Source organism: Lepisosteus platostomus, chromosome 9 (assembly GCF_059453375.1).
Source record: "Lepisosteus platostomus isolate fLepPlt1 chromosome 9, fLepPlt1.hap1, whole genome shotgun sequence".
Taxonomy (NCBI): Eukaryota; Metazoa; Chordata; class Actinopteri; order Semionotiformes; family Lepisosteidae; genus Lepisosteus; species Lepisosteus platostomus.
Window position 1 is genome coordinate 7,848,238 of NC_142619.1, and position 12,702 is coordinate 7,860,939.

At 41.5% G+C, this 12,702-nt stretch overlaps 1 protein-coding gene across 3 annotated transcripts in view; it reads left to right on the forward strand.

Moving 5' to 3' along the window:
* dyrk4 (dual-specificity tyrosine-(Y)-phosphorylation regulated kinase 4) overlaps positions 1-12,702 on the forward strand; it is a 65,983-nt gene that overhangs the window by 25,689 nt on the left and 27,592 nt on the right. The window contains exon 1 of one of the 3 annotated variants that reach the window (XM_088646769.1): positions 2,496-2,849. The exons of the other annotated variants lie outside the window; for them this stretch is intronic. Within the exon in view, the coding sequence (XP_088502895.1) occupies positions 2,760-2,849 (90 nt within the window). The 5' untranslated portion in view covers positions 2,496-2,759. Of the gene's footprint in view, positions 1-2,495; positions 2,850-12,702 lie in introns of those variants that run through there. 3 annotated transcript variants of the gene reach the window in all.

The following is a 12,702-nucleotide window of genomic DNA, read 5'->3' on the forward strand; positions in this document are numbered from 1 at the left end:
CTGTACTGCTACAGTATTTGCCAGCTGCCTGATGTTAAACTTTTGAAGATCTATGGGATGAGTTTAACATACAGTGAGAGAGAAAGAAACATGCTGCCAGAAAAAAATCTGCTTTGTGAGATGTGAGAGACATAGTTTTCAACATCAGATGCTTATATACTATTCAGTCAAAATAGTCTGCTTTATTTTTCTTTGAAACCATTTAAAATTTTCCAGCATATGTGTCACGGATGTCGGAAGGGACGAACCGTGGAATGGCAGGAGAGCGAAAAAGATGCGTAGCGGCGAGATGGGGGTTAGCCCGGGCTCAGCTGTTCAGGAAATACCGTATAGAAACCTATGCCCTCAGGTAGCAGATGTGGGGCGACCTGGTGCTAGGCAGGTTTCAGGACATCTGAGCCTGTGGGCTGAGCAAGGAGCAGAGCAGAAACAGGAAGTAAATAGGCTACACAACAAGACACACCAGAAAGACATGAATAATCACAGGGAACTAGGAACAGGAGAGAGGTAGAGCGCCCTCTAGGTGTACTGGGCGTGACAGTACCCCCCTTTAAGGGCGTCTCCTGATGCCCAAAAAAGAGCTGCACAGCACTGGGGGGAGGAAAAACCTCATTTAACTGAAAGGAAACCTCTGGGAGTCCATTGCTGAGAGCTACCCCCTCCTCCGGGGTAAAAAACCTTTATTGAGTAGAGAAGGGTGGGGGGTGGGGAGGGCAAACTGGACTCAGAAGGAGCAAGTAAAAATAAAACGAGACAGAACAAGCAAAAAGTCACAAACAACGAAAATAAACCCTGACAGTACAGGGGAACAAAACACATGTAAAAGAAAACAACCCACAACAGAGAGGGAGCGCAGGGGGCACAGAAGCCCAGAACCAGGAGTAAAGAAAAAAAATACCAAAAGCCAGGAAACAAAAAAACGCTTGCGGGGTCTAGAGTAGGCTCAGCATTCTGTCAAGGATGTCGGAAAGGACGAACCGTGGAATGGCAGGAGAGCGAAAAAGACCCTATGCGTAGCGGCGAGACAGGGATTAGCCTGGGCTCAGCTGTTCAGGAAATGCCGTATAGAAACCTATGCCTTCAGGTAGCGGACGTGGGGCGACCTGGTGCTTGGCGGGTCTCAGGACATCCAAACTTGAGGGCTGAGCGAGGAGCAGAGCAGAAGCAGGAAGTAAATAGGCTACACAACAAGACACACCAGAAAGACATAATTAATCACAGGGAACTAGGAACTGGACAGAAGTAGAGCAACCTCTAGGTGTACTGGGCGTGACAATATTGGGGTAGCATGGAGGCACTGTGGTTGCATTCATGGTTTACAGTACTAGGGTCCAAGGTTCGATTCTAGACCTGGGTTGCTATCTGTGTGCACTTTATGTGGGTTAATTGGCTTCAGGGAAAATTGGCCATGGTGTGAGCGTGTGTGTTTGTGTCTGTGTGTGCCCTTCAATGGACTGTTGTCCAGTCCAGGGTATCTCCTGCTTTGTGCCCATGGCTTCCCCACGACCCCATATTGCATGAAGTGGCTAGAAAAGATTGTCAATGTGACATTATCATTTTGTTAACCCTTGATTAGCACATCATTATACTGTAGATGATTACATTTTGTAACCCGTCCAAAATGCTGTTGTTCCAATATAAACTATCCTGGCTTTAGAGAGTGATTTAAGAAGAACAGTCTCAAAAGCCTCCTGAAACAGCAGAGCTCTCATTCCCCATTGACTCTCTGACTATATTCTGGCCTGAAGGCGTACATCTTCTTTTGGGACCCCAAGTTTAAGTGTGGGAGTCGATAAAGTGGAGAACAAGACATCAGACAGTAGACAAGCTCAGGTTTTCACTCTCACCACTGCTCTGTAAATGCAATGTTTTGCTGCCAGGGGAGTGGGAAGGGGAACGATCATATTAATACACCTGAGTGGCATAGAATCAGCTTCAGGCCCAGATTGGCCAGCCTTTTATCTTCTTTCTTGGTGGCTACATGAAGAGACATTAAAGGAGTATGGATCCACCTGCTGTGTGGACTGAAATAGCCTTTATGGCTAAAGACTGCAGAAACTCTCAGTCCCTGCGAAGCTGGAAGCAGATGTGGCGGTTCCACAGGCGCTCAGCAATAACGACAGAAATCATTTCTTTAATTGTGGCTGTTTGCGAATCTGGCTGGATGAACCCCTTCCTGTGGGGATTTCAATGGAAAAGCCGGTGCTGTGGGAGCATTGCGTTATCTCAGTCCCCTGGAGGTTGCAGATGTGTTATTCAGCACTACCAGGGAACTTCTGAAGATGCGCCTGCTGCTCTGCGCCCCTTGTTGTAGACCTACGAAGTTGTGGCACACCTCTGAGCAAGGAACAGCTCATCTTTTGTTTCCCAAAGGAAGGACCAGGGTGTCTCGCTAGGCTAGGCTGTTCTCTATGCTCGGAAGAGTTCCTCGCTAAGCTGCCACTGCACGTCACCAAACCCCCTCATGCACCAGCAGAGCTTACCAGCAATCTCTCCTTGCTCCTCAGACCGAGGAAGAATCTTCCAAGCTGACAAGGAGTAGGTAATATATTTAGGTAGCATTAAAAGCTGTCAGAACTCCCTGCGTTTCCACTGGAGAGAAGAGAGAGAAGGGGGGAAAACAAATATACAGCGAAGCACGATTCAGTGAAGTCTTGAGGTGCCCCCACCCCTGCGGAAAGTTCTGGAAGGCAGCAGTTCTTGTGTGACATGTGAGGGAGAGCTTTCGGGCCAGGTGTACATCATGGAGCAAACTTGTGATGGGGGGAGACGGGACCTCGCTGGGCTGCTGCGCATTTAGCTTCCTGCACAGCTGCTGGAGAAGGAGAAACCGGAGAGTGCAGCCTGAGGTAATTACCAGCCTGGGACCGGAGAACGGGGAGGGCTGCCAGTTCGCGGCAGCCCCGGGCAGGTTTGAAAGCTGTAAACAGGGGCGTGCCCATCAGATTGGAACCTGTAAACAAACAAAACAAAAATTAATCCAACTCAGGCAAAAAAACAAAAAGGAACAGGAAAGGAAAACACCATCGTTTTGTTTAACTTGCTGCTTTGGGGCACCTTGGATTGTGTGCTCTGTTGTTTTTTTTTGTTTGGAGTGATAGAGCTTTGTGCCTTTTACGTTTATGCTAAGGTAGGAAGAAAACCTTTGGGATTTCATTCCATAGACAATTGTGTTTTAAACCTGTTTTCCTTGTGCATTAATGACTCCTAATGACGATTTCCTGAGGGAATACTGTATTGATAAGAAAAAAATCAGTGGGACTTGTTATAAAGCCATTGCATGCATCCTAAATATTGATTTTAGTACTGTTTAAAAAGCTTTCGTGATTTCATTATTTTATGGAGGTTCAGAAGCATAATGAAAAGTGTGTGCCACGAATTCTCTGTGACAACAGTTTTAGATCAAAACTTCCACGCATGTCTAAAAAAGTCTGTTATGAGGTGTCCTTTGATGATCAGTGATGTACGTCCTTAAACAGGCTGAAATATGTTTTTAAATTAAAGCAAGCCATCTCAAGGGCTGTCAGATGGATTGTTATAGTCAAAGAGAAATATTTTAACTTGGGGCGCCTTAGATATTCTTAGAATTCAAAATTAGCAAAATATTTCAATTATTTGGGCAGCACATTTTTTGTGATGAGGAGGTATGTTTGTAGCTTTGGCATTCAATTATGATACTCATGAGGAAAGGTTTTGCAACACTTCTGTCTGTGCCAGGAAATCTGTGTTGAATTATAAAATATCACACTGCTAAGCCCTGTGTTACTAGAGCAACACTGCGCACCATAGCGGTACAGAATGACCTCTGCTGCCTCCATCTGAGCCTATATTAGCCTCTCGTCTTTTGAAACACTTTCTTTGGGGGGATGTTAATTATTAACACAACTCAGGACTGATTTATCGAGACCTGATTCTGTGTGTCGTCTGTGTGGTTGTCTCTTGTTCTGTAATTTTATTATAATTACAGAACTTATCAATTATATTTATAAGTGATTTAAAAAAAACTCAAAGAGTTGCACAGCATTGGAAAAATATAAAGTGTGTTTTTTGTAATGTCCACAGCCTCAGAACAATCTCGAATGGATGTGGGCAAGGAATCCCACAATCTGTGCACTGTGAAAAGAAAAAGCTCTTTCACCCATTGTGTGGAGTCTGATCTAAATTAGAAAATTAGAACCAATACAGTATATTGTATATTGAGTAGTAGTACAGTATGTTGGAATAAACTCATTCAGTAAATCTTTATGGTTAATAGGAACAAGACCCTTCAATCCATAGTTATAAGCAGGGAAACCTTTAAATCCATTGCAGATATAACAGGGAGCTAAAGCACTTTACACAAGACAAACATGATATGATAAAGAAAAGCAATTTTGGTTAGCATCTAAGCTCTAGAATTCTGTAGGTACAGAAGCAGTACAGATGCCCAATTATGTGAATCATTACCACAGTCTTGCTCTGTGATTCAATATAGGCGTCTATCAATATTTCCAGTGGAGCAATATTAAAGTATGCAGCTGAAAAAATAAATATTTATGAGATTCCTGGCGTGAGCTTCAAATGACACGGGGTCAAAAATAATGCTAAAGTTTCTAAATTCAGTCAAGTGATTAATTTCAGCACTTTCAATACCAACACTAAAGCCACTAGCTTTGTGTAGATATTTGTGAAAGCCAATAAGCATAGCCATGGAGGAATGTAGATTATAACAGAGGTTCGGGAGGACGATTAGATCCTAATCTCACACACTTCCACTTGACTATGCATACTGTATACGTCTGACATCAACATCCCTGCAGCAAAACTACCTAGCTCAGTCATTCTGCTAGGCAAGTCACAGCAAATACTTTATACATATTTTGTCTCTCTATTGCATTCATTAGGATCTAACGGAACTTCTGCAAGTTCTGTTGTATCCATATTTTAACATCAGTACCAGTACCAGTAACAGAAGTACTTAATACTATTACCTGTAATAGTCATATCTGATCAAGATGCATTAATTGAAAAGTCCAAGTCCACGATGATGAATAAATTCACCAAGAAACAGTTGCATATACGTACATTTACTGTGTACACTACACAGGAAAGCCCCAAGGACACGTGGATCCTGTAATAACAGAGTAGCCCAACAGGAAGCCAAAAGGTCTCATCAAGTATATTAAGTAAAGGTCTTTTGACTATTGTGCTCTTTTCCCAAGCCAGAGTTGTGTTCCTGTGTATCTTTGGGAAACATACTGAACCTTTTCTTTCACCCCCTGTTTTGGAAGAAGCATGAAAATGAGGTCCCACTATAGAGTAAGTGACTTTGCAGAAGCAGTCGTTCATGCAACTGAGTTGAGTTGTTGATTAATTTCTTCTAAATTCTCAGAAATATTGTAATTGTTGCCGTTGTACCTTAGTGCCAGTGGGCCAGTCTCTTCAATTGTTGTCATGAGGCCCTTGTCATGCCTTTGTAATTTCACCAGCAGTGTGGCAAACTTTTGGCATATATTGCTTCGTTAACAGTGCCCCAGCTCTTTTAGATTGGCAATTTGTTCAACCAGTGAGTGAAATCTGTGACCGTCCAGAGGACACTTTCAGTGGAACTTCATTCACTGCCTTAAAGCATTCCAGGACACACTCCAATGTTAATATACATACTGTTGCATTTATCCTTGCTGATGATTGTACTGTACAATACTTATTGGTGAACTACAGTATACTATCTTGCAAATTTCTGCTTGTTTCTAGAATTAAATTTACATTATCTAGAAAAAGAAAGTTAGGAAAGTTACTGTATACCATACATAGTCCTAAAAGTGTACTGGAATACCACACAACCAGCACCAGCTTTGTAGCATCAGCGTATTTTAATGTTGTTCTTTACAGTACAGTAGCAAAAGGCTAGAAATGTGGCAGCAGTTTGATCAGAAAATGTCAGAAAAGAAACTCCAACTTCAATGCTATTCCATATTACTGCAGAGAAAGATTTAAATATGAAATTCTGGAAAGCAAATTAAAGACAGTAACTGGAGTGCAAAAACCATGTGCTAGTGCAATCTGTTGTATTATCCTTGAGAAAATATAGTAAATTACATGAAAGTTATCAACCAGGGAATTAACACATGGTGAAACATTGTCAATGCAAGGTGAGTTAGTATGAAATGGAGAGGAAGTAGATTATGAGGATGTAGACTTTAACAAGAGACAAAAAAAAAGAAATAAGCCAATTCAAAAATACAGTTTGGTTAGGGAAACCTCACTGAGAAAAATTAACACGCACCAGAAATGCAATACGAGATTTCTAGGAGCTTTGCTTAATAACAAAAAGATATTAGAACATTGCGATATGAGATACTGTACTGAGATTGTTTTGACTGCTCACTCATTTCCTTTGTACATGAGCCCTTAAGGGAAAAGCTCGCATCAATGACTTTCAGGTAATTGCCTCTTTATTTTATTTACACTACGTAGTCTGGCAAATCACACCATCAGTTCAGCCATTAGGGAGATTATTGTGTCTGTAGTCAGTGAGCAGGAACTCTCAGTAGATGTGACTCTTGAAGCAGGCAAGCTGGTTGTGATTTGTGTTGAGTTTGGAGTGACGCCTTTGGCGCATTTAGTTACAGTAGTTAGACAGCTAAGCACGAGAGTGTGGCATTCATCAGCTCTACCAAGAGATAACACTGCAATCCTCCTTCTCAAGAAATGGAATTTATAACAGGAGGGATGACAACAACCACACTCAGTCATACTCAGCTGTCAGTAATCAGCATTTGCTCCCGTCATCCTTCCTCCACCAAACGCTATAAATACCAACGCGATTTCCTACTCTCCCTCACGTACGACTTTTGCATCCCACCTCCACCCCAGCTCCACTTCTGTAGCTACCCCTTGGTCACCCTGCGTGGGGGTCCTGGCCTCCTTGTCCTCTGGCCAGAAGGTCGGCCCTCAGCCAAGCTGGTTAAGCTGATATCCGCTCCATAATAGTTCATCACGCTTTGATCCTTGGTGTTGTCGTTCCTAGTGAAACAGATTTTTCAGAGTAATGAAACGATGACAAGTTTGTCTCCAGACGTCACAAGCTTTCTAGAATCCTCATGAAATGAGGCATTATCTAAAAATAACCAACATCCTCCTAAAGTTCTAATGATACCATCTTCAGTAGCAGTATTAGATTATCTAGAAAGAAAAACATGACAATGTGTATGATTTAATTCACCAAAACATACTTTGTATTTACTGCTGCAGAATTATTTATTACCACACAACAATACTAGGTGTCTGCTCTGCATGAGTTCATTTCATTTTCAGTGCAGCTGAAGGGCTTTTGTCACTGAACGCCGAATGAGTAAAACTAAGACTGAATCAAATGTCACAGCATAGAAAAGGCACAGAGTAAAGAATGCAAGAGTGGACACATGTGTTAGGGAATCACCTCTACTGAAGAAGGAAGAACCACACTTCTATAAAAGTGAGCCATCGCAAAAACTCCTGTTTCATGTTCCGTACATATTTAGCAGCCCTTTAAAATTAAATGTTATTGTGGAGTCATCCATCCTGAAGCTTGTTGTTGCCCGGCTCTGAATGTTTGTGAACATAGAAAGGTCAGACTCAAACTCAGTCTCAAACAGACTCAGCTTCAAAACCCTCTTCTTCAGAAAAGCCTTTACTTAACTGGTTCCACTCTTCACCCCTCTGCTTTTATTAGTACCACCATCCACAGTCTCCTCTATATATTGTAATTGTGTTTTATGTTGTGTATTCTTCTTATTGTTGTTGTCATCCTGTAAAGCGCTTTGAGAAGCCACCTTTAAAGGCGCTATATAAAATAAAGTTTATTATTATTATTATTATTATTATTATTATTATTATTATTATTATTATTATTATTATTATTAACATAACAAGGCTTCACGGGGTTAGAAATGCACACAGGAAAAGTACCCGATAAACACCTTGGGATGTCAGCCCTTTTAATCAGCTGAAGTGTTGTTGTGTGGATTTTAAGAGACTAATCACAGAAAGCATAAACGCCGTCCGAGCTTGGGTTGATTAAACCCAACACTTTATACGGGAAGATACTTACTGTGTTGATTAAGTGCCCTGACGGAAGCCGATAGCACTCCTGCCATGGCTGATTACTGGAGTGCCTTATTGTTGTGTAACACCTCTTTGAATGTTCCTTTGGTTCCTTTCTTTAGCTGTGTGTAATTCACTTATACATTGACTGCATTAACTGCGAACATTGCCTTATGGCACAGGATGCGAGTATGTGATTGCAGTTGTATCACAGAGGAGGCAAAGTAGTGTTCAAGAAGTGTTATACACTCTCTTAAATATGCATTGCTGTAGTGAGCAGGTGGATGTAAATCCAACCATTTGTATCTATGACACAAATCATAGTATTTTTCAGAGACTTGGTGACAATCACGACCCACACGTCACTCAAATCCAAACATTTCCAGTGTGTCATCTTAGTTTTTTGCAATTTAAGTGGTCCATCTTTGTCTTACTCCTCCAGAATGCTAGCTCTTACATGTTATTCCTTTTCTGGGCGAGACTGCATGGTCCTTCCATTTCATTGGTTTGTTAAACCCCTAATACTGTATGTAACAATGTACAGTGAAAGTAAAAGTATAATATATAAGGTTAATCATTGGAATTCTTTTCATTATTGACCAAAGAAACAATGTGTCATCGTAAACCCCTCCTCTTAAGGACACTCCAGCCCTTCCTTGTTCTGTACTCATTCCCTGCCTCCGGCTCCTGCCCCCCGTCCTATAAAAGCCAGATGCTCACTCTGTTCCGGGCTCTGCATTGGTTCTTGTACCAGGCGAGTCTGGGACCTTGAGGCGCCTGGTCCCGTCAAATTTTTAGTTCCTGTTCCTGTGCCGGTTCTGACCCGGTTCCTGTTTTTGTCTCGGATGGACCGCCCGGCTCTGGACTTTTGCCTTGTCTTGGACTGTTTGCCTCGGCCACACCTCCCCCGAACACCAGCACACCATGAACACGCCCCCTCTTTCCATTCCTGACCCCTGCATGCTTTTTCCCCCGTGTTTTCCTCACTCTACCCCGGATTGTGTCGTCTGCATAGGGTCCTGAAAGAATGCTTTCATTGCACAATGAAGCCATATTCTTTAAAAAGAAAAGGACTGCTTTTGTACAGACAAAAGCTATACCAGAATGAACCAAGGGACAATGAAAATGCAGCTCAGTGATTAAAATACTTAAATAAATACATTGCTTGGTTTGGTTTTCCAATCCAGTCACCGAAGGGAAAGATGGCTTTAGTATGGACTGATTTGGACAAAACAGATATTGTACAAACAGGACAACTTAAAGTTTGCAAACAAAAGGATGCCACATGGCCTGTCTAAAGGAATGTGTTTTGTTTTTAGTAACCAATAATGATATGAGAATCTTACCCCACTATTTCTGAAAGGACGTTAGGTTATCAGTTTTAACAGGAGGTCTGGGTACCAGGTTCCTGACTCCATCGACCCTTTGTGTAAAAAAAAGTGGTTTGTATTCTACATTTTGGTAGTATTCTCCCCTTAGTTTTGACTTCTGTTTTTTGTTTCACTGTTGATTGTGAGGAAGTTCATAGTTGCCTTTTTTCAATGCCTTTGAAAATTTTTAATATAGCAGGGTCAAGACATTTGTGACGGTTTGATGCAGAGAAGCCAAATTTACAGACTGTACAGTATAACCAAGTCCAACTAAATACCGTTGCAAAATGCACTACAATATACACAGCAGATTGAATGGTTAAATGACAAACAGTAAGTTACCCTCCCTTATATGATAATAAAAATACTATTGTATTGGCTTTAAGTTAATTAAAATAACATTGATCAACTATAAGAAACAACAGTATCCACAAGCTTATGTAATAAGCTAAAATAAACATCGGTGTCCACTGAGTGTCTGCAGTTTCTCTCTTTGTCTCTGTGACTAGCACAGCCCACTGTAATGAAATGTCACGATCGCTACTCCTCCTCTAAAGAGCGCTCCAGCCCTTCCTTGTTCTGCCCCATTACCCGCACCTGTTCCTTATTCCAGCCCCTCTTCAGTTCCCCCTTAAAAGCCAGACGCAGACGTCATTTGAGTCTCTTCATTGAATCCCGTTTCGTGAGAGCCCGGGTCCTGCTGTGTCTGGCTCCGTTATGATTTTAAATTTCTGTTCCTGATCCCCCCCGCCGGTTCCGACCCGGTTCCAGTTCTTTATCCCCCAGATGGATCGCCTGGCCATGGACTTTAGCTTCTGTTTTGGATTACCCGTTTGGACTTCTACATGGATTGTTCACCCCAGAATCACTACCCCTGGACACCTGCACCCCTTGGACACACCCCCTGTCTCCATACCCTCTCCTGCATGATTTTTTCCCCAGTGTTACCTCACAAATCCAGATCGTGTCATCTGCATAGGGCCCGGAAAGAACTGTACGTGACATGAAAAGGGAAATAAAACCGCCAGTGAGTGAGTGTAAAGTCGTCTCCAACCTGTCATTCCACAGAACCAGCAGTGTTTGGGACAATATAGAAACAGCACCATGTTGAGCTTCACTTTGAGATGCCGGGCAGATAGTTCTTGGACAGGACAAAAATAAAACACTCAGCAGCTAGATTCATCTCCTGATCCTAGTCTATTACACAGCTAATTTAAAAATTGCACTTAACAGCCATAAGTTTGGTACCATCATTTTCTCCTCCTGTTCCATACAGGACTGAATCGTGAATATTAAAATCTGTGAATGTTAATTTTGCAGATGTCAGGGACCTGCTGTACTTAAAATCTTCAGATCCCCTCATAGTCTTGCTCTAATCAAGACTAAAAAAAAGATTGATCTCATTCAATTATCCAGTCAGAGTAGAACTTTTCTTCAGGCCTAGGGATGTGCTGTACCTCAAAACACACTAATTCCAAAGCAACAATATCGTTTGGTAGTGTGGGGACCAAAGTTGTGTGATTCTGCGTTTTCTGCTGTATATCTTGGCATTCTGTTTTGACATGACATTTGACATTTTGACATGACATCCAGGGTCCCACAGTGTTATGTTCTTAGTGTTTTCAGCAGTTACCACGTTAGTACAACAGTGTGTCCAATTTATGTTTCCGCTGGTAGCCATGATGAGAGAGTTTATGAGTAGCGAAGTCAGTATAACATGCTTTGCTGTAACACCACATCCTCTCCTTTAAGTTATTTTAGTTATCACCTCCTTTTCTGTATACAACACAGAGCATTCCTTCTTTCAGACAATATTCCATTTACAGTAAGTGCCATTTAAGATCACCCATTATGTACCCAAATGAATACTTGTGGGACCTGGTTGACCTGTGTAACAGTAATTTCCTCTACCACAGGGCATCGAAGAGCTGTTGCATGCCTTGCAGGGTCTTTGGAAAGCTCTACCACAATGCGTTAAGTGCTTTGTGGACTTCAGGAATGTGTTGGGGGCACACCTTGGTAACACCTGTAATCGGGCAGAAGTGACCGCTCAATGTTCTGTTTTTAATTTAGAATCACCATTTTTTTTGGTTAAATCATGACTGGCGTCACTTATCTTTTAACACAGCTCCTACGTGTTTCTAATGACGTTCGTAACATCACAGCCAATTCACACACCTCTGTCTGTTCTCTGTTCTCCTAAGCAAGTCATGAATCTGCCACATGAACATTCATGGAGTCACAAAACGATTTTGCTCATACTGTATGATTACATTTTCACTATGTTTCTGTGTTTAGCAAAACAGAAGCATTGTGGAATTTGGAAGATGCTGGTGCCAGAGAAATCTAGCAGGATTATGTAAAAGATTGAAGAGCATCAAATGTGGAAACAAATAGAAAAAAAAATACTCTTTCACATGCTGGACCATGTGAATTCAGGACATCAAGGTTATGTAACTCGTAGCCTTCTGACAATTCTTGTCTCTATCTCTAGTTCTTGTTTTGGGTATTTTTTTTCTCTATTGAGATTTCTTTTAGCATATGTATCTGAGTCTCCCAGGTATACACTGTGAATCTAACTGAACGAATAAAAATATATTGAAAAAGTTAAAGTAAGGATCTATGTCAGCATGTGTAGACTGCAAATCTTACAGTACTGAAAAGTGCATAACATTTAAATATTCCTTAGCAAAAATAATGCATTTCCTACATTACAACCCACAGGAGCTGTACACAAATCCAGAAATGGAAAGACCACTTTGCTACATTTTCGGTTTGTCTGTAACGTATGACTCTTTGCCTGTGATTGTCATGTTGCAACAGACACAGGCATCCATGTGCTACTGCAGATGGTCAGTCGAAGATGATGACTGTGCCAAACTAAAAATATCTTCCACCTAGCTGATCTAAAGAGCATTATTATGAATGGTGCATTAATGAAAGGGCCCCACCGCCACCTATTCAGGATAAACTCTTTTCTCCATTTAACATGCATAAGAAATTAGCTTGTAATATGTGCTTCCTGGTACTGTAAATGAGTATGTAAATGTAGGTACAGTACACTGTCAAATCTATCTTCAAGTTCTTTGCAAAATAAAAAGAAATCAATGCTTACTTGTGTTTTTTCTACTGTCCATCTAAAACAGCAGTCCATTAAAACAGGAACAATTTCATTTTAAATTCAATCACCGAGGTCATTTATTAAATTGAGACATTGAGATGTCATGGGGAACCCAAATGTAAGAACTCTTCATGGACCAGAGTTCTC